The 22,406-nt window shown below is 33.5% G+C and overlaps 1 protein-coding gene across 1 annotated transcript in view; it reads left to right on the top strand.

Moving 5' to 3' along the window:
- The window catches only part of STX7 (syntaxin 7), a 57,722-nt gene extending 41,148 nt beyond the window's left edge, over positions 1 to 16,574 (top strand). Inside the window, exons 4-10 of the mRNA XM_044676996.1 lie at positions 2,321 to 2,414; positions 3,884 to 4,021; positions 4,264 to 4,316; positions 5,452 to 5,548; positions 8,314 to 8,386; positions 10,141 to 10,223; positions 15,262 to 16,574. Coding sequence (XP_044532931.1) covers positions 2,321 to 2,414; positions 3,884 to 4,021; positions 4,264 to 4,316; positions 5,452 to 5,548; positions 8,314 to 8,386; positions 10,141 to 10,223; positions 15,262 to 15,360 — 637 coding nt within the window. The 3' untranslated portion in view covers positions 15,361 to 16,574. The remainder of the gene's footprint in view (positions 1 to 2,320; positions 2,415 to 3,883; positions 4,022 to 4,263; positions 4,317 to 5,451; positions 5,549 to 8,313; positions 8,387 to 10,140; positions 10,224 to 15,261) is intronic.
- The last annotated feature ends 5,832 nt before the right edge of the window (positions 16,575 to 22,406 follow it).

Here is a 22,406-nt window from a genome sequence, read left to right as displayed (position 1 = left end):
CTATCTCTGGCACACTTAATTAACTATCTTTTTGTTGACTTACTCCTCAAAAATTTCTAGAATATATTATTAAAGGAATGGCTAATGAATTTTTAGAGAAGTTTGGTCTTTTTCAAGAACAATGTAGGTCTACCAACCCCATTCCCCTTCTGATTAGACTTTTAGATTGAAAGATCAGGGGAATCCTATACCTAGGCTTTGGTAAAGCATCTCATAATATCACCACATATTTGTGGAAGAGATGGAGAGATATTGGCAGTTATACCGTTAGATAGATTTGGAATTAGTTGAATGGTGAGATTCAGAAAGTAGTTATTAATGGCTTAAAATCTTCTCACTAGAAAATCCTAAGTGTTGTACCCTGAACTCTAGTAGAATACAACAGCAGTCTCTTCTTGGCCCTGTACTGTTTAGTCATCAGTGAATATGGCATGTTTATATTACTTTCAGATAATTCAAAGCTAGATGGTATAGCAACCACATTAGTGACATTAGTGACAGCATTAGGATCCAGAAAAGAGCTGGCAGGCTGCAACCTAAAGTCAAATATAACAAGATGTGATTTAAAAACAAAGGTCAAATTTTACTCATGTTCAAATTCTCAGTATAATCTCAATCTAATGATATATTTATAGGTATGAGATAGGAAAAGTATCGTATGATACTTCTAGTGAAAAAAAAACTTAAGGGGTTATAATAGACAGTAAGCTCAATAAAACTCAGTAATGTGATAAGGCAGCCAGAAAAGATAAAATATTCTGTATAACACAGGTTTGTATGTGATAGGGAGTTGCCTTGAGAGTATGTCAACTGAAGATTAATTTAAGGAACTAAACATTCTTTAGTTGAAGAATAGAGATAAGAACACAAAGCTGGGATGTGATAGTTGTCTACAAGTATTTAAAGAACTATCAGATGGAAGAGGGACCAGTGGCTTGTCCTTCTTGGCCCCAGGGAACAAGAGTTAGAACAATTAGTTGTAGGAGTTCTAGAGAGAAATATTTCAGTTGCATGTAAAGAAAAGCTTATTAACAGAGCTGTATAAAAGTGGAAGCTGTATAAAATTGTCCTAGAGATAGTAGGCTCACTCATTGGGAAGGGGGTCTTTAAATAAAAATAAAGGATAGCCACTTGTTAGAGGTAACAACATGGTATAGCTTATAAATTGTTGGACTTGGAGTAAGGAAGACCTGTATCCAAATCCTTCCTTTGACATTGTCTGTGGGACCATGAGCAAGTCATTTAAACTCTGAGCCTCAGTTTCTTCATCTGTTTGATGGAGGTATTACCTGTAGTACTACATCCTCCAGGTTTATTGAGATAATGCACACAAAATATTTAACAGACTTAAAAATACATGTCAGCTATCTTCATTATTACCACAAAGTACCCAGCTTTAGCCAACTGGGATAACTTCCTGCCACCATGGACAGCTGCTCAAGTTATAAAGAGATTATACAGGAAATGGGCACCCATGAATGCTATAACTTTGAATATTCTAATATCATCATGGTTTACATTTGAATTAGTATAACTCAAATAATTTAGTTTTTAGAAATGCATAGAAAATTATAGTTCTGAGTTTTCTTATTACCGTAATGGTTCCATTAGGACTACAATCTAAATCAAAATAACTTAGTGTTTAGAAATTCAGTACACTTCCTGAATGTTTTCATTTTGGCAAATTGAAGTATAAGGTCCAAAGATTAGGAGTTGTTGTCTAGCTACAGGAACTACCAGGTACACTCCAAAAAGTTCCCTAAACATGCATTTTTTAACATCAGTCTCCAGCTTTATGGGCTCTTTCCCCCTAATTCTCATCTCCTTACAAGTTATATTTTTCTTTTATCACTGTCAATGAACAGGTATTATAAATGCAATCTTAATTATTGGCAAACATTGCACAAATAAAATAATAACTTAGATAATTCCTCTGAAAGTCAAGTAGAAAAAGGAATTTTGAATCTTGAGATCTAGCTTCAGTACAGGTTTTGCTGCCAACAAGATGCTTGTACTCAGGTAAGTCACTTGTCCTATTTGGCCCATAGTTTCTTTGTCAATAAAATGGCAGAGTTAATCTAGGTGCCACCTCTGATGTTCTTAGGTCACTGACTAGTTTTTATTTCTACTTTGAAGTGGCTACTTCCTATTTATCATGTAATAGACCTAGCAATATGATTTTCTATACTATTTTAGGGCAATCTTTAAACAATTCTGCTGTAGAAAACTATTTATTGGAGTTGGTTTGAGTAGCAGCATTTTAACTTAAATGTGTTTCTGGACTCTAACTTATAGTCAAATATTTTTGTTTTCTCACTAGGCAGCAGAAGCAACAGTATACCAACCAACTTGCCAAAGAAACAGATAAGTACATAAAAGAATTTGGATCTCTGCCCACCACCCCAAGTGAACAGGTATTAAGCTTTTTGATAGATTGGTAATGTATTTAAAACAAAATAAATTATTAAAATGTGTTATGATCGGCTTTAATAGTACATTGGTCTGTGCCATAAGAAACAATAAACAGGTTAATTAAAAAAAAACTTGGAAAGAACTACATGAGATAATGAAGAATGAAATGAGTAGAACTAAGAGAATATTATATACATCTCCAGATTTAATATTTGAAGATTGACTTGTGAACATTCACTTCCAGAGAATGAACTGACATGGAAACACAATAGACATAATTGATACATTCCCAGATGGTGCCTTCTGTGTTGTGGGGAGGAGAGGAAGAGGCTGAGATACCTGGAAATAAATTTTATTAATAATTTTTTAAAAATAATATATCAACCACCATTTAAAAAAAATCTTGTTTGAATTTAGTTCACAAAGAAAAATCTTACTATTAAGCAGTAACCCTGGTCTATAATTAACCATACACTTCATGTTTCCTTTCCTGGTTCTCCAAAAACTGTTATTCAAGCCTTATAGATTAGAGATTCAGTTTTTTGCTTATATTTTTCTCTTTGTATAATGTGGAGTTGGAAGGTATTACCAAGCTAAGATGATTGTGTGTTTGTCTTTTAAGAAAAGGCTCTTAAACCATTTGTAACAATCAAGAAATTCACAGCAGCAACTAGCTTTTACATAGAAAATTTAAGTTTGCAAAGAGTTTTCTATGTCATTTCATTTTATTCTCATAATATATCGGTGAGGTAGGTGCAATTATTATCCTCTTTTCCAGATTAAGGAATAGATGCCTCAGAAGGTTAAGTAACTTAGTCTGAGACAGAATTTGAACTCAAATCTTCCTGACACCAAGTTCAGTTCTTTAATCACTGTGCCACTCAGGGAAGGAGAAAAAGCATTTATAGAGTGCCTACTATGTGTCAGACACTGTGCTAAGTATTTACAGAAATATTATCTCATTTGATCCTCTCACAACAACCTTGTTGTTATTATCCTTATTTTACAGTTGAGGAAACTGAGGCAAACAGAGGTTAAATCACTTGCCCAGAGTCACACAGCTACTAAGTGTCTGAGGTCAGATTTGCACATAGGTCTTCCTGATTCCAGGCCCAGCACTTTATCTACTGTAACATCCACCTACCTAGTAGGCATGAGGTGAGAAATCCAACTTACCTGGAAATGCACAGCACATGGCAATGCTAATAAAACATCATTCATTCATTTCTTCATTCAACAAAAAGTTAAGAAATCCTTTCTACATAAAAAGTAATGTACTAGATGCAAAAGGCATTTCAAAGCTAAATGGTGACCCCATGTTCTTAAGAATTACTCTATATTTTGCCAATGGAAAGTTGCTTCATTAAATGACTAGATATGAACTTGGAAATAATAAAAAACAGAACAAAATCCTAGCACATCTTGTAGACTAGACAGTTCAGTTCTAATAAACTACTTCTCTTTTTTGCAGCGTCAAAGAAAAATACAGAAAGATCGTCTTGTTGCTGAATTCACAACATCACTAACAAACTTCCAGAAGGTCCAAAGACAGGCTGCTGAAAAAGAAAAAGATTTTGTTGCCAGAGTCAGAGCTAGTTCCAGGGTTTCTGTAAGTTTCTGAAAATTCATGACCTTTTCTAATTATTCCTTAGTGCATATAGCAGTCTTTAATCATTTTGTATAGGGGTGAATTTTTTTAAATTCTGGCGTATTCTGCATAAACTAAGTATCTGTTTACAATAACTTCCATAATTTTAGTAAAAAAAAATCCATAACTTTTTTCTTAACTTCCTTTTTTTCTCTTTGGTCTTCTTTTTCCCCCTTCACATTCAATCTTATTAAATCATACAGGGTGGTTTTCCTGAAGATGGTTCTAAAGATGGGAAACTTGTGTCTTGGGAAAGGTAAGTGAGAATCCGTCCATTATGTTAATTAAAAGATTATGTTCAAATTTGTAACTATTGTAGTGAAATGAAACCCTCTGAGTTAAATTAAAACCTTCAATGTAACATCTCATAAAGATGATAATAAATTGAAGCCATATTTTAAGCATTCATTTCTTATAGAAAACTTTTCACAATTATTATCTGTAAAACACTTTAAAAACACTTGGATGTAATGGACTTTGCTAATACAGGACAATCCCAAGGGACCTATGAGAAAGAATGCTATCCACATCAAGAAAAAGAACTGTGGGAGTAGAAACACAAAAGAAAAACAAATGACTTATTTGTTATTTGTTTGTATGGATATATGATTTGGGGTTCTGGTTTCAAAAGATTGCTTGATTGCAAAAATGAATGATAGGGAAATAGGAATGAGTGATAACATTTGTATAACCTAGTGGAAATCGTAGTTGGATGTGGGAGAGGGGAAGGGAAAGGAGAGGGGGAAAAAATCAAATATGGAAATATGGAAAGATATTTTAAAAATAAAAGAAGATGAATCCTGAAAAAAAACAAACACTGGGATGAAAAGCATTTTTGGTTTAGTGGAAATGAATAAGTTCCAAATAAGTTATTGTTGAAGTTACATGGTAACTGTTCCTGTTCCTTTAAATTAAAAGTATTCTAAATCTGTGATGATTTAAATCATTAGGAAATAATCAGTTTTCAAATATACTTATTAGAATTATAAAAATGAAACTTAAATCAATATGAATTGAATTAACATGATGTGTCCATGAAAAGACAGATTAGTTTGGTATATTAAGAAAACTTTTATATATTCTTTATGATAGCTCATGTTTTGCCTATATCAGATTACTGTCTCAGGGAAGAGAAAAGAGAACGGAGTGAGGGAGAGAACTTGGAACTCAAAATGTTAGAAAACAAATGCCAAAAATTGTCTTTTGTTATATGATTGGGGAAAAAATAAAATATTATTAAAGAGTTAAAAAAATGTTCACACAAGTAATTCTCTGACTTTGGCAAAGGAAAAGTTTCTAAACAAGTCAGTCTTCTTACATAAAATGGGAGTCTAATTTATTTTTGTTTTGTTTTTAATCCAAACTGTGTTTTCCCTCCCATTTTTCTGTAGTCAAACTCAAACACAAACTCAACTGCAGGATGAAGACATTACGGAAGATGATCTCCGCCTTATTCATGAGAGGGAATCCTCTATTAGGCAACTTGAAGTAAGTCGTGTTATCTTTTTCACCCATGACAGCCAAATCTACTTGCAGTATTGTCCACACAGGGCTGTTTTATTATCTTAAAGAGTAGTGAGTTAAAAGAGAAAAGGAAGCAAAACAGTATCAGGGAAAAACATAAGCAAGTCACCTTTAAAGTTTAGATGTTAAAATTATTCCTTTTGTTTTTGAAGAAATGCACCATTTTTTGCTTAGAAAAGAAATCTGTACTTAGACAAAAGATATAAAGCCAAAAGAGTATTAATGAAAAAAATTCAAGGGTCAAGTTTCAGATGTTCTTTAGCCAGCTATGTGTAGTAGCTTCTAGTGATTTAGAATCATAAGAAAATAATTGCAAGGAATGCAGAAGAAGAGGATATGGATCCTGGGTGGTTCCTAGTATCACATGCCTCCACTGGATTACTTGGATCTGGAACTATATAAAATACTTCTGTGGCTTCCTTTATGTCCTATATGTATGTATGTATACGTATGTCTGTGTATGTATGTGTATACCTTCATAATGCTATGGTGCTATGGTGTCATATATTTATAACTTAACTAAAGTAAAATAAATGTAAAGTATAATAAAATATAAAATTTTCCAAATGACCTCTAGTTGAATGTATTTTTCTTTTACTAGTAGAAGAAAAGTATTGTTTACAAACACTTTTTAATTGTTTTTCATATAGTGGGTGCTTAAAAAGTGTTTGGAAACAATAATTGGGTCGCTAGTAGAAAAAAATATATTCCTCAAAAATTGTTTCTAAATGTAACTGAAAAAATAATTAAAAAAAGAAAAATACATTCCACTAAAGATCATTTAGAAATTTTAATATTTTGTTATACCATAGTTAAGTTATATATAGTACTGAGTAACATGCAGCATTATGAAGATGTATACATGCTAATCAGGACCTCAGTAAGTACACACACAATCTATCTATCTAAATTGATTATAATCTCAAAAGTAAGTCATTTTCATTAATATAGTTAACATGGATAGATACAGCCCATATTAAGAAAAAGGGGTACTCCAATTTTAAAAGTGTAAAGGGATTCTGGGAACCAAAAAGTTGAGAGCTACTGTTCTAGATATAATGCTTTTATCATTGGAAACAAAGATGGACTTCACTTTTTTTGGCTTCCTTTTTAATATTATTGATTTATGTTGAGCTTTTTGTTGTTCATTTTTAATTATGTCTGATCTGTGACCCCATGTGGGATTTTCTTGGCATTATATTGTATTACATTACATCACATCACATCATATCATATCATATTATATTATATTGGAATGCTTTGCCATTTCCTTCACCAACTCATTTTAGTAATGAGGAAACTGAGGCATATTAAATGACTTGCCCAGGGTCACAGAGCTACTAAGTGTCTGAAGCCAAATTTAAACTCATGGAGATGAGTTTTCTTTATTCCAAATCCAGTGTTCTATCCATTATACCTCCTAGCTGCTCCATATTTAGTTCATAATGCCGCCCCCCCCCCCAAAAAACAAAAAAATGCCCCCTTTTTCACATTAACTATCATCGACCATACTATATACTTTCCCCATCCTTATTGCCCAACTGATTTGTTTTTAACCCAAGTATGTTACACACCATGGTCCAGAAATCCAAATCTTGTTCTCAGACACCACATTCCTAATTAATTGTTCTGATCTTGAAATATGAGTTTGTTTATGAAGCCTCTCTCTTCATTTGGCAGTGATGAAGAAAGCTCCTCCTGTGTGTCCTTATAATCTTGGTTTTTTTGTTCATAACTTTATAATCCCTTAATAGTGCTTTCTGAATTCCTTCTGGCAATATCATTTATCCCCATATGAATCATCAAGTTGGGTACTGGTTATTCCATTTTAGAAGAATCACCATGTTCTTTATTATGCCCCAGATATGTACCCTCTTTGAGCAAGGCTTATAGTCCGAGCCATCTCCGTAGTTGCTGAAATCTATAAGGATGATAGTAGGGGATGTGGTAGAAGTATATTGTGGAGGTCATTTGATCATGAGGCTTTAAAGAGAGTTAATATAAGTATGGCTCAGTGTATAGAGTGCTGGACCTGGAGTCTAGGAAGACCCATCTTCCTCCATTCAAATCTGGCCTCAAAACACTTACTTAGCTGTGTGACCTTGGGCAAATCACCTCACTCTTTTTGCCTCAGTTTCCTTATCTTTAAAATGATATGGATTGCTTCTTGGCTTTTTGCTAAGATCAAGTGGGGAGGAGGAAATGGGAAACCATTTAGTATTTTTGCCAAGAAAACCCGCCATGGGGTCATAAAGAATTGGACAAAATGAAAAAATGACTGAAAAGCAATGTAAGTGTACATGGTTTCCAAAGAGGGTAAAGTTGTTGGATGAGAGTAATAAAACAAGTTCCAAAAGGGGTATAAATAAGGTTAATACTTCTTTATGATAGAGGAAGAGAAAGTATTGGATGGTCAGTGGAGTCCCAAGAATTTCCATCATGGTGGAGTGTTATGAACAAGATGATAAAAAACCACTTTATACCACACCTCAGGAGAACTGGGCTCTGATGATAAGTGGCTTCTCAATTATTCAGTAGTAACTTTTCCCCTGGAATCATCTATGTTATCTTTGGAATTATATATGTTCTGTCCAAATCTATAGATTAAGCATATGTTGATACATGTTCTTTCATGTATTTTTTGTAGAGGTGGGGCAAGAGGATGGGAATGGGGTGGTGTGAGGTCTTCTTTTCTGCTGCTAACCAGCTACTATATCCTTTCCCTTCAGGCTGATATTATGGATATAAATGAAATATTTAAGGATTTAGGAATGATGATTCATGAACAAGGAGATGTGATAGGTAAGTATATGTAATTTAGAAGTGTCAACATAAGGTTGACTTTACAAATGGTTTTTCCCCAACCTTCCTTTTCCTCTCCTTTGGCTCCCTCGGGGAAATATATTCACCCCATTCCTGCACCCTTCCTTTATGATGACTGTGCTGTTTAGATCCTAGACTTTGCTAGGGACAGACTTTGTTTGGGCTTGTATTTGTTGGAGGCACCAGTAATTATTGCCGACAGTAGTGAAGGGCAGCAGTCAGGAGGTTCAGTGAGGGAGCCTTTTCCTGATGTCGCTGTTTCTAAGAGAGCACAGTCTTAACTGCCTTTAAGTAGCCCTAAGTTTGGTTTTCTCAAAGCCCCCTAACATCCATTCCAAGCTCTATTTGAATTAATCTAACAATTAATTTTGTCCTGATCACTCTGACTAAAATTTGACTGGAAACTTGAAATTTGGTGGATTAATCCAGATTTCTTTTGAAAGAAGAAAATTATTTATTTATATTTAAACTACATTTGTCTTTAAAAAAAAATAAACATGATTTCTTATTGACTTAAAATGATTTTTAAATTGTTCATTCTTGTGAAAGTCCTGTAACTGACTTATTTCCATCGTATTTAAAATAGACCAGATAATGTATTAGAGGTAACATGGTACAAAGGGAAGAATCCTGCCTGTACTATTCACCTTAGCAAATCAGCTTTACCTCTTGTGTTTCCTCATTTGTAAAATGAGAAGATTAAATTAAATGAGCTGAGGGGACGTCCCTTCCAGCTCTAATCTGTGATCTGATCTATGATTCAAAAACAGATCCAATTTGTGTTTGATGCCACATTATTCACTTTATAACACTTGCTGTGTGACATACACACTAAGACTGGTCACCGTAGCTCCCTTTCGCTACTTCTGCAGGACCCTAAGAAAAATACTGAGGATTTAAGGCTTAGTCAGAGGCCAATCACCTAGTGAATGACACATTTCTCTCTTCTTTTTATTCTTAACTAATTATTAAGTATCTCTCTACATGAGATTCTATGAGGGGGAATCTGAACAAGCAAATTTTATAGAACATGTCTACTTCAGGGATTTGCCATCAGAAATAGACTACATTTACATGGGCAGATATTTAGTTATTAAAATCAAATAAGATAGTATATGGCACTACATAAATTATAGCTATTATATCTCTCAAATTATAGCTATTATATCTCTCAAAGTCTAAAAGCATTATGTAAATTATAGCTATTATATCTATTATTATTAAAACCAGGTGTGGTCTAGATTCTGCTGTTTGCTGCAATTAAACATTTACATTTGGTGTCCATATTTTCTTTGTCCTGAGTGAGGTGTCATTCTTGGGAGGGATCACATTTCTATTCAGTAAAGTTTTCAATTATGGGAATGATATGGGAATGATTTATTAGATTCCATGTGGTAATAAGCCTTGATATTAATTACCACATTTGGTATTTTATTTTGAGAGAGTTACTAGAGATTGTTAGGAGCCCATTACAAATCTAGGCAATCAGATTTTATTCTTTATTCATTTTATTTAGTATCAGCCTTGAGACATGTAAATGATAAATAATAACCACTAGATTTTCAAAACCAGAAATCAGAACTCCTCAAACTGAGGTCAGCTTTGAATAAAGCTGTTGTTTTTGAAAATCAAAGACCTCGGTGACATTGGTTGAGTGAGGAGGCCACTCTAGGTTTGGAAAATACACAACTGGAGAGTATAATTAATGTATGCTTGTATGTGTTTTTCTAAAGACAGCATAGAAGCCAATGTAGAAAATGCTGAGGTACACATCCAGCAGGCAAACCAGCAGCTGTCAAGAGCTGCAAATTATCAGGTAATGATGCAAATTCATATGTTTCTGTCTGTTATACTGTCTAATATTAATCTAATTATATTTTTGGTTGGTTTCTCTTTTTTAAATCAAATTTTAAATAAAAAACTTACAGAAGAGGGAACTTGGAGGTTTTGAGTTTAATGGAATAGAAAAGAACGGGTAGAGAAGATTGATCAGTGTCATAACATTTCTTTTTATGCCATCAGAGTGGCTGCTGACTGTAGGCATAATTATTTCCATTAAGAGAGGCTCCTTGGAAGTAAAAGCTGAATTGGACAAGTGTAGCTCATTTAACTATAGCAAATACAGATGACACTCCACTACTCCCTATCAATATATCACCATCATTTCTCTTTTCTCTCCTTCTTCTCCATTTTCTTACTTAAAAAACCAAAAACCCTTACTTTCCATCTTAGAATAGACTTGAGTGTAAGTGTTAAAATTAATGGTTTGGCTAAATATGTGAAAATTATAAATCTTTTATTTATAAAAGAGGTGGAAAGAGTGAAAGTACAAAAGGACAGAAAAGACATTAACCTATCTCACTAAATATTATTCCAGTGCTTGGTTCAGCCAGGACTTGTTAACCTTCAATCAGAATTAAACTATCTTCAGAAGACAGGAAGGGAAAACCAGCTATCCACTCACCCAAGACAATGACTGGAGCTGAAGGTGACTCCTGAGGCCTACTTTCTTCTTTGAGCTGACTTCCTTCTTGGGGTTCACTCTGTACTAGCCTCCTTCACCAGCCTGCCTTCATGGCTTTTATGGTGGTTTCCTCTCCCTGCCCCTTTTCACAGCTTCCAAATTGTCCAAGTTCTCACCTTTGGAATCACACCTTTCTGAGGATGTGAACTCTCAAGTTTCTGGCTTGTTCTCACCTAGCATCAAGTAAGGCGTGAACTTACTAAGTGGTTTTCAAGCTTCTCCCACCTAGTTTAAGTTTCTGTCAATTCAAAGTTATTGCCAACAAAAGTGTTAACTGAGCAAAGAGAACAAAAGATTCCCTTTTCACAAGTGTGACCTCAAGGAGAACCAAGAATTCCCTTTTACAATAGAAACCGTATTTGTCTGATAGGAAGTCTTCTCAGTACTAAGTATTGGTGCCAAGGCGGATGAACAATAAGAGCTAGGCAATTGGGGTTAAGTGACTTGCCCAGGGTTGTACACCAGAATTGGCTGAGGCTAGATTTGAACCCAGGTCCTCCTGTCTCCAGGCCTGGCTTTATATCCACTGCACCACCTAGCCTTCTCTCTCCCCTCTTCTTTTGTTTATTTCCTTGGGCATTATAGTGGCACTCATAGCCCTGATTAAAGCCTGAGGAGCCTCTCTTGCTGCTCTCTAACTAGAGTGATTCCTCTGGGTTTTTACATGTACAATGGCAGACAGACGGAAAGATAAGTGGGTAAACTCTGTGGTACCCAAACAAGCATTACTGGTTTGGTCATTGAATAGTGGACATTTTACTCGTTCATATTTTAAATGGGAAAAGACCAGTGTCATTCATATGTAAATGGTAGTACATATTAGATTATTTATGCAAAGAAAAATCACTGCTTCAGGAGGGTTGGAGAAACATGTTAGTCTCTTTCTTTGAATAATTCCAAATTGCTTTCCAGAATGACTGGAAAGATAACTGAACTTAGAATCATAGGAATTGAGTTCAAATTCCAGCTTTGCCTTTTCCTGCCCCACTGGAATTTGAATTTAATTCCTTTTATTCCAAGTCTCTTAAAACCCTGTAGGATTGTCTCAGGTTGGACTAAACTCCTTCCTCTTCCAGCTCTCAGTATATAGTTTTGATTCTTTAAATCAGAGGTATCAGATAAAACCCATTTCTTGAACCTCGGTGTCTCCTAGTATCCCTGTTTCTCTCCTTCTTCTTAAAACAAAATTGAAGGGGGGATGTTAAGGACAAGTTCTTATTCAAGGCTTTAAGTTCTTGTCAAGCATTCCTTGAAATGTTGAGAATCTCTGTCCCCATTCCAACCAGCCAAAAGAACCAAATCACTCCACTTTGATTCAAGAGTTCCAGAGAGGATATAATCAAAAGTGGAATAACAGAACGTCAGTGAATCATTGGAGCAGAGGGGCCTGAATTCTGACTCATACATATGCAAATAACTGTACAGTATTGTAACCTGAGAAATTTGGTCCTAGAGAATTCTTAAAAGTAGCTAGAGAAAAGACCATACTTGTTCGATTGGAACTTTTCTCAGTCAGTGTGCATCTGGTACAATGGGTCACTCAAAGCCCTAGGGTTCAAGCTAGAAGTCCCTTTATTTTAAAAAATTATATATACGTACATATATAATTTTTAATGCCCTCAAATATAAAAGCAGTTTTCTAGGAAGTTAAAAGCAATTCAGGCAGATAAAATAAAAATCATTTTAGGATTTGAAAGAGGTGACAATGGCCAATTGAACTTGGAAGGAGAAGGTTTTTCAATAATTTATTTTTCCTTTAGAGCTCTTGATTTTAAATCCATTCTGCTTTGAATGATCTCTGATGATGTGAAAGTTGCTATAAATCCTCATTACAATAATAGTCAAAAACTTTCCCTAGCGAAGTTAAGAATAAAATAGAAAGCTGTTCACATAGTCATGAACCTTAGTGTAAGTTTAGCATCTGAAAGAAAAACAGACTACATGAGTGCAGATTAAGGATCATTATCTCTTGAAATACTGTTGTTTATTCACAAAGGGTCATTATTTCTCTGATCTTAGCAAATGGTAGCATTTTATTTAAAAAATAACATTTTGGGAAATTTCATTAGATTTAATACATTTGGTTCTTTCAGGTAGAGGGGAGAGGGTTGAATTAATTTTATTTCTGGGATTCTGAAAGTCCTTATAATTTTAAGGCTTATCTTTGGCCTTTGTAGCATTCCCGTTCCCCTTGGAGTAAATTAACATATCTTTCTACTCTTTTTAAAAATAAGAAAAATGACTCCTGCATATTGGTGTGATATTTCAAGACATGGAAGAATGTGAAATCTGTTTCTGAGTCCAGAAGAAATGGAACACAATTTCTAACCTTGGACATGAGAAAGGGCAGCCTCATAGTCTTTTGCTATCTGATGTATCACCTAGGAATTTTTTGTTTTGCACTTTTATTTGTGGGTTACAACGTTTAAGTTGACTTCTGTAGGGTTGATGGGATGGATGTTGACAAACAGTATATTTACATTAGAAAAAATGATTGATTTTGACATTACAGCTCTTTGCCTGTTCATGGGCCAGAATTTAAGAACCTGGATTCTAATGTTTCACTGTGGTTCTTTCATTCCATTCTTTTCTCTGCTCTTTGTGCAAATGCTAATATTTTAAGGAAAAGCACTTTTTTCCCCAAGTAATTTCTTAAGAACATTAAATTTTAAAAGTTAGTAATGAATATTATTAAGGGAGTTTAATGAAAACACTTAAGTTTTTTCTCTTTATAATGAACTTATCTAACAAGCATAAGATACAAAGATGGACAAAATGGATTATACATGAAACCATGAGCTTTTGTTTATGTACATTTTGTTTTTGTATGCATTTTGTATTCATTCACATTTAGTAAGGCAATAATAAAATTATTCTATTTGTCCCTTCCAGAACTTTTTTATGACTTTAAAAAATATTGATTTTTTTTTTCTTTGCAACTCTCTACCACTTCCTACTAATTCATCCCCTTCTCCTAAAAAGAAACCCTCTCTTATAACAAGCATAATCAGACAAATTCCTTTAACACATTGGCTATGTCTAAAAATATATGCCTTGTTCTGAATTTCTAGCCCATCTTATCTCTGCCAAAAAAATGGGAAAAATGCTTCATTACTCATCTTTTGAAGTGGTCATGATTGCTCATGGCATTGATTGGAGTTATGAAATTTTTCAAAGTTGTTTTCCTTTACATACCTCATCTGTTCCATTTATCAACTTTTCTATTTTTGAAGCAGTATTAAGTAGTTCTGATAATTATTTTATTAAAGCATAATTTGAAATCTGATATTAGGATCCCATCATTTCTACTTTTGAAAAAAAATTTCTTCTAGAGATTCTTGATCTTTTATTCTTTCAGATTAATTTGATTATTTTATCTAGTTTTTTAAAGTAACTTATTGGTATTTCACTAAACCTGTGACTTAGGTAATTTTATCTTTTATTATATTAAGATGGTCCAGGCATTTAATTAGTATCTTCTTTATTAAATCTTCTTTTACTTCTATAAGTTTGTAGTTTTATTCATTTAAATCCTAAATTTGTCTTGATAGGTTGACTCTAGGTATTTTAAAGGTTGTATAGCTTATTTTGAATGGATTTTTTTTTTCAATTGCTCCCTGCTGAACTTTGTTAGTAATATACAAAAAAAAGCTACCAATTATTGTGGGGAAGTTGTTGTTTCAGTTAATTTTTTTCATTAAATCTCTAAGGTACTCTAAGTATGCTGTTATATTGCCATCAGATGACAGTAATTTTGTTTCTTCTTTGTGTATGCTTATTCCTTTTGTCTTATCATTATAGCTAACATTTTCATAAAGGTAATCATGGTGATATGAGCATCCTTACGTTATAGGCGGGATATTATTGGGAGAATGTCTAGTATTTCTTCATACAGATAATCTTAATTTGGATTCTAATATTTATCTTAAGCAAATTATGCTTAACTTTAAAAACATAAGTAATTTCAACCCAAGTCTGACACCATTCAAGTGTTTCCTAAATTCTTTTTTTAAAAATTGAGCTCACTTGGTTCTTCTGAGAAGTTTCTTAAATTTGAAGAATTTTTGCAGTGAAAAATCAGAAAGTTGATTTTAATTTTAACTCAGAATATTTTAATAAAGCGATGACAATACAGAAATCAAAGAGGTTTTCTAAATGTTATTTGAAAAGATAGTTAAGTGTAATCATATTGCCTTTTCTCTAAATAAGACAGAATTGGTATCTAAGGTTTATTTTTTTGTTAACTGCAATTAAGGACTGTATTCCAGGTTTACAAAGATAAACCACAAGATGACTGTTTTCATCTTGTGTTTTTGTTTTCTACCTACAGCGCAAGTCCCGAAAAACCCTGTGCATCATCATTTTTATTGTTGTCATTGGACTGGTAATTCTTGGAGTCATCATTTGGGGAGCTTTGAAAAGTAATTAGAAGGACGGCATTGTTCCACTACACCATCTAAATTATGTAGGAAAATTCCTATAATTGTAGTTTTTATCATTGTATAGCTGTTGAGTAAATGATGGTTTCCATCCTTTGTCATTTTTATTTGAGGGAAAGTTTCCTTTGGTTTAAATACAATGTTTTCTAATATTGAAACATTTTCTAAATTTGCTATTGTAGTCTTCAGATGAACAGTTATTGAATTTTGGTCCATATGCAAATTGACCCATTATTTGAGTTGTTGATTCTTAACTTAGTTTTTTTGTTATTAAAAATTCTTCTTCTGTATGTACATCTCTATTGCCATATATACATACTTGTACCTAATTTTCTTTTGGCCCAAGGAAAATATTCAATTTTGTTTTCTTTTCAGAATAGTGAAGAAAATATTATCACACAACTTAAAAAATTGGTTAACATATCTCTGTGCTCCTTAGTTCAAGACATAAGTTGCCAGTATATTCTTTCTTAAATGATACATTCTTTTGATACTTATATTTGACCCTGAAAAACAATATATGGACATGTTGTTAATTTGTCTCATACTTCTGGTGTGTATTTATTAAGCATTTGCAATAGCGTGCCTGGTAAATACCTTTACAGTGAAGGGCAGTGGTGATTACATAGACCATATTTAGCTCTTAAGTCTATTTGGAAAAGTATAATCTTTGTATATGTTTACTGTGCATTTGGAGAAAAACTATGAAAATGCTATAGCTAATAATTTTTGGATTCCAGAGAGCTCAACTTGCTGTATGACTGACTACCCTGAAAACAACCCCCAAGTTTTTTGGTGGGTTCTTATTTATCTTCCCTCATACCTGGCTGGGGTGTGACTATTTTCATGGATCAAAATTGCTGTTGATAAGTAACACACTGACAAGTTTACCCCAGTTTAATTGTTTTGTTTTTTCTTGTTTGTGCCATTTTGTACCATCCTTTTATTAGAATGGGGATTGAGTGTTTTGCCAATGAACCCACTAGCCTTTTTAATCAATGTTGTTTTAGTGCAATTATCTGAAATATTGTAAAGTGAATACTTTCAATTCTGATTCTGTATTTTATAATATTCTTGTACAGCAGTTTAATAGTGAATGCACTGTTTACATGACAAGCTATGAGACTTTAATTGGAAACAAATAAAATTAACTAATTTAGTGAAATGTAACTATGCAGCCAAAATAAATATAATTTAAATTGTGTCTTGGATTCAGTTTTTTTACTCTTTTCTTCTTTAAAAATAAAAGGGATGCAATATAACATTGCTGTTTAATTGTACTTAGAGGCCCAGTTTACCTGGAGTCTCCTCCTGTTCTCTCTTAGTCACATATATAATAATGTATAAATAATAATAATAATAATAATAATAATAACAATAATAATAAAATCACATACTTATATAAACAAGTGGCAAATCACATGCTTTCTTCTGGATTTTTATTTCCACAGTTCTTTCTCTAGATGTGGATAGCTGAATGAATACTGTTGAAGGATTTTAGAATGATTTTCTTAGTTAAAATTTTATCTGAAATGCATTTTACACTAATTTGTTTAGCAAATACTTTTTCAAAGCTGGATCAAAGATCTAGTCTAGGTAGAATATTATTTTTTAGTTAAATGTATTTATTTGTTATGTTAAAATACCCAGTTAGCTTCCTCCTTTTCTACCCTCTCCCTTTAGAGAAGACATCATTTGACAAAAAGATATATAAAACTATGTCTTCCTTATTTCTCTTTATTAGTTCTTTTTTCTGGAATTGGACACAAAAGTCATTCTTTAAGCAATATTTCTGTTGCTGTATATAATAGTCTCTGGATTGTTTGGCTTTCAATATTGGTTGCATTGATTTTGTTTTTGCAGAAGCTTTTAAATTTAATATAGTCAGAGTTATTTATTTTCCCTCTCAGTATGTTATCTACATCTTGCTTACTCTAAATTCTTTCCTTATCCATAGATCTGTCAGGTAAACTATTTTGTTTTCCAATTTGTTTATGGTATCACCCTTTATTTCTAAATCCTATATCCATTTTGACTTCATTTTGATATACAGCATGAGGTGTTGTTCTATGCTTAATATCTGCCATATTACTTTCCAGTTTTCCTAATAGTTTTTGTCATAAAAGAGTTTTTCCAAAAGCTTGTTGGTTGCCTCATTTATTCCTCTGGTCCTCTATTCTAATTCTTAGCCAATACCAGATTGTTTTGATAGTTGCTTCTTTGTAATATAGTAATTTGAGATGTTACAGTTAAGCTACCTTCCTTCAAATTTTCCATTAATACCTTTGATATTCTAGGTCTTTTGTTCTTTCATATGAATTTTATTAATATTTTTTCTTACTATGAAATGATTTTTGGGTAGTTTGATTGACATGGCACTGAAAAGGAAATTAAGTAGAATTGTCATTTTTATTATATTGGTTCGGCCTACCCATGTAGCAGTTAATTGCTTTCCAGTTGTTTAGATCTGACTTTATTTGTGTGAAAAGTGTTTTGTAGTTGTGATCATATAGTTCCTAACTTTGTCTTGGCAGGTCAATTCCCTGGAATTTTATATTGTGGACAATTATTTTAAATGAGATTTCTCTTTCTCTTTCTTGTTATTAGGCTTTATTGGCAGTATAGAGAAATGCTGATGATTTATATGGGTTTATTTTTATATTATACAACTTTGCTAAATTGTTAATTGGTTCAGTTAGTTTTTTTGGGTTTATTTCCTAGGTGTCTCTAAGTATACCATCATGTCATCTTCAAAGAGTAATAGCTTTATTTCCTTGTTGCCTATTCTAATTCCTCTAATTTTCTTCTTTTCTTATTGCTAAACCTAGCATTTCTAGTACAATATCAAATAGTGGTGATAATGGACATTCTTGTATCACCCCTGATCTTATTGACTAGTCTTCAAGCTTATCCCCATTACAGACAGTGTTTGGTGATGGTTTCAGATAAATGCTATTTATCATTTTGAGGAATGTTCCATTTATTCCAATATTCTCTGGTATTTTTAATAGGAATAGGTGTTGTATTTTCCCAAAAGCTTTTTCAGCATCTATTGAAATAATCATATTGTTTATTTTGGTTTTGTTATTGATATTGTCAATAATATTGAACCATCCTGCATTCCTGGTATAAAACCCACCCAGTCATAGTATACGATCCTTGTGACTGAGTGCTGTTATACTTTTGTTCCCAGTTCTACTGTGCAAATACTTAGGTGATTTTGGAAAAGTCCTTGAACCTCTCTGGGTCTCAGTTTTCTCATTCATGAAATAAAGAGGTAGGACTGGTGATCTCTAAGGTATTTTCAGTCCTTGAATCCTATAATTTACCATTATGATCACAGTCACCAATATAGAATTCTAAGGTTTATAGAGCATTTCATCTGTATTTGATCTTTACAACAGCCCTACAAGGTAGGGCCTGGTATTATCCTCATTTTATGGATTAGAAAATTCAATGCAGTTAGGTGATTTCCTTTGAATGCATGAAGTGGAGTGATCCTAAAACATATTCTCTGACCTTTCAACTTTGACTAATTAAAAACCTTCTTTAGTTCAATAATTGTTTTGTGCATGTTATTTTTTTCTCCCAGAAGACTTCTTTTCATTGCATAGGTAATAGTTTTCTCTTTAGAGATTTGTTTTTGTTTTTAATGTCCTCTCCCTATGCTTTGTTAAGTATAGTATCTACAGCAAGGTGTAAAAAAGATGGGGCACTAGGGATGTTAAAATATAACATTGGTGGTGGTGTCTTAGTTATGTAGTCAAAACTAAGAGGTTCTTTAGTTTGAGATCCAAATCAAAACTCAGTTTTCCACTTAAGAAAAATATATTTATGCTTTGAATTTAGGTTTAGCCTGGAGAGTAGAAGAGACTTAGTGGGACATTGTAGAAGTCTTTAAGTATTTGAAGGGTATCATGTGGAAGAAGGATTAGACTTATTTTGCTGGGGCCCTGAGGGCAGAAGTAAGAATGACATGTGAAAGCTAGGAAGAGACAAATTTAGACTTGAAGACTGGAAAACGTTCCTCACCACTAGAGTGACACAAATGTAGAAATGAGGTGCCTTTGGAGGAAATGGATTCCCCCCCTTCAGTGGAAGCTTTAAAACAAAGGCTGGATGATGACTTTGGGGAAATGCTGTAGAGGGTATTGATGTTCTAGTGGGCACTGGCTTAGTTAGGTGGTCTCAGATCCAATACAATGCTGGGTATTTGTGCTTCTTTGAGTCAAGAATCCTTCCCAAAGGGGAATTCATGACTTTAAAGCACTGTGACTTGGGACTTGTTTGGGTGAAAAGTTTTCCTGTGTATACCTCCTTCTAGAAAAAGTTTTAATTCTTTGCATTTGTTGTTGTTCGGGAATTTCATTCGTGTCTGACTCTTCATTGACCCTGTCTGGGATTTTCTTGGTAAAGAGACTGAAGTAGTTTGCCATTTCTTTCACCAGCTCTTTTTATAAATAAGGAGACTAAGGCAAACAGGGTTAAGTGACCTGCTCAGAGTCTTGAAGCTAGTGCCATCTAGCTGCCCCAATTCCCTTCATACAAGAAATCAAAATATAGACATTAACTTGACTTGATTAACTCTTCTTAAAATGAATGATAATTTGTGTGTTAAATCCGGATGCTACCAACTGCAACAGCTGATCCACCACTGAGGCAAAAACAGTTGATGAAGTGGTGAATGAAAAACAATCTGAATGAAGGTAGCTGGAGTGTCCAATCCATACCAACTTGGGGAAAATTAAAGAGTAGGTGGTCCTCTTGAGAAAAGTAATCCCATGGTGTGCAGATGCTAGAGTGGGGGAGTGATGGTGCCAAGCAGCAGAAAATTTTGAGGACAGGCATGAGACACAGGGATGGTGATTTCTTCCCTGTAGTAACTAGCAGGAAGAAACATGATTCCCCTTAGATATTGGAGCTCATAGGCAAAGGGCCATCTCTCCCATACTAACTAGTTTCAGCTCTATCTACAGGCAGTAGCCAAAATTTAGGATTAGAGGATCATAGTGGTTAGCATGTTTACTGAATAAGTCTTCAGAGTGGTAGGTAGAGAATTAGGGACCAGGAATAACCCTGCTACACTGATGTTTGAAACACATGGAAAAAAATGTACAGGCAGAGAAGCTGGAATAAGTTGTTGGCAAAATATGCCTAAAATTATTTTAGCTTCTTTTGGGTAAGATTTAAGATAAATGGATATAATTTCATTTTGCCTAAACAAAATGACTTGAAATAAATACTTGTGATAGTCAATGGCAATTTAATCTTTCTCAAAGTTAAACACTGCATCAATGCAAAACATCCATTTTTTTGGTTTCACTTTTTAAAAAAATGACACTTTTTAAAAAATGACACTTTTCCCACTTTACAATTATAATAGCTCCTACAAGCAACTACTATCTCCATATCAATACTGTTTTCTTCACAAAAATCTTAGCAGTAAATACCAAAAAAACAAAAACAAAAACAAAAAACCCCAACCATATTAGAACTGAATAACTAACACATTGTGCTTTCTTTTTTAAAAAAAAAAAAGAAAGAAAAAAGAAAAACCAGGCACCATTGATCTTGGCAAGCTCTTAAGAGGTTGGTCAGTTAATTAGTGAGAGTTGGCTTCTTGTTGGTTTTGTGTAGGAAAGGCATTTTTTGTGTCAAACGTAAGTGGTGGAAAGTAAACCCAATTTCCTGTGCTCTCTGTATGTGAAGAAAACCTCGATTTGTTTTAGAAGGAGAACTTCTAGGACTAAACTGGGTCTTTAAGTAAATGTTGAAGGGTAGTAATTCCCACTTTGGCCAGCCCTAAGTACAAATTTTTAAGGGTTTACAGTAAATATTGTAAGAAATGTAGTTGCTAGCTCCAAAATCTTTGACTCATCTCTGGAAAATTTAGAAGAGTGATTATTTAAATTACAAGTAAGGCTCTCTAATGCTGATTTCTTTTTCTGTTGTAATGATAAGTTAAGACATCAAATCATTCATATGTATCTTCTGAAGAAAAACATATCCAAAAAAGTGTAGGTAGGTATCCAAAGAGAAGAGTAGGATATAAATTACTATTTTTTGAAGTGGTTTGACCAGCTGAAAGATAGATTATTAAGAATTTTCAAGGCAGCTAGGTGGCTCAGTGGATAGAGTGTGGCAAGCCTACAATCAGGAAGATCTGTGTTCAAATTTGACCTCAGACACTTTCTAGCTGTGAGGTCCTAGGAAAACCACATAATCCTGATTGCATAGCCCTTACCACTCTTCTGCTTTAGAACTGACATTTAGTATCAATTTTAAGACAGAAGATAAAGGGCTTAAAAAAAGGAATTTTAAAGCCACAACAGATACTTTTTGTCAAAACTGACACTTGGAGCAAAAAACCAAAATATAATTCAAGAGCAAGCTGAATACTTCATTTTCTCCCTGCCTAGACCCAGGTGCCATGGTTAGTGATGAATAATTTTAAGGAATTCACACTATGACCACAGCTCATTTACTTTCACATTGCCAAATTAAATTTCTTAATCTCCATGAAAGTTACCCTTATTCTAACATTCATCAGTGTTTTACTGTGAGAGATTTATGGAAGTTTATTAAGATAATTGTATATACACACAAGTATTATAGTATTTTTTTCTATTGATCTTGGTTTCAGTTAAGATTTGGCTTATCCTAAGTCAGAGGTAGTTTTACTTTGTTCAAACCATTTTCTGGTCGCTGCCCAAATCTTTTTCTCAGTAATTTGAGAATCCCCCATGTTGCAACAAACTTTTCCTTAGCCAGGAATACGACCCATGATACTCTTTGTTTTCCTTTGGAATAGTATTGAACCTTTAGAACAAAGGGCTCGTTCTTTATGAAGAAGAGAAAACATTAATAAAATGGATTCCAAAATAATCTAAGGTTTTACTTTTTTCTAGTTCCAAAAGAAGTCTCCCATCATTTTAAAAAAAGAGTAACAACAACAATGACAACAATGATCTGGCCATTGTGAGGGAAACTTAATTGATCTTATTTCATCATTTCTCTCCCTACACTTTATCCCCCA

The sequence above is a fragment of the Gracilinanus agilis genome, chromosome 4 (assembly GCF_016433145.1).
Source record: "Gracilinanus agilis isolate LMUSP501 chromosome 4, AgileGrace, whole genome shotgun sequence".
Lineage (NCBI taxonomy): Eukaryota > Metazoa > Chordata > Mammalia > Didelphimorphia > Didelphidae > Gracilinanus > Gracilinanus agilis.
This window is presented reverse-complemented; position numbering and strand designations above follow the sequence as displayed.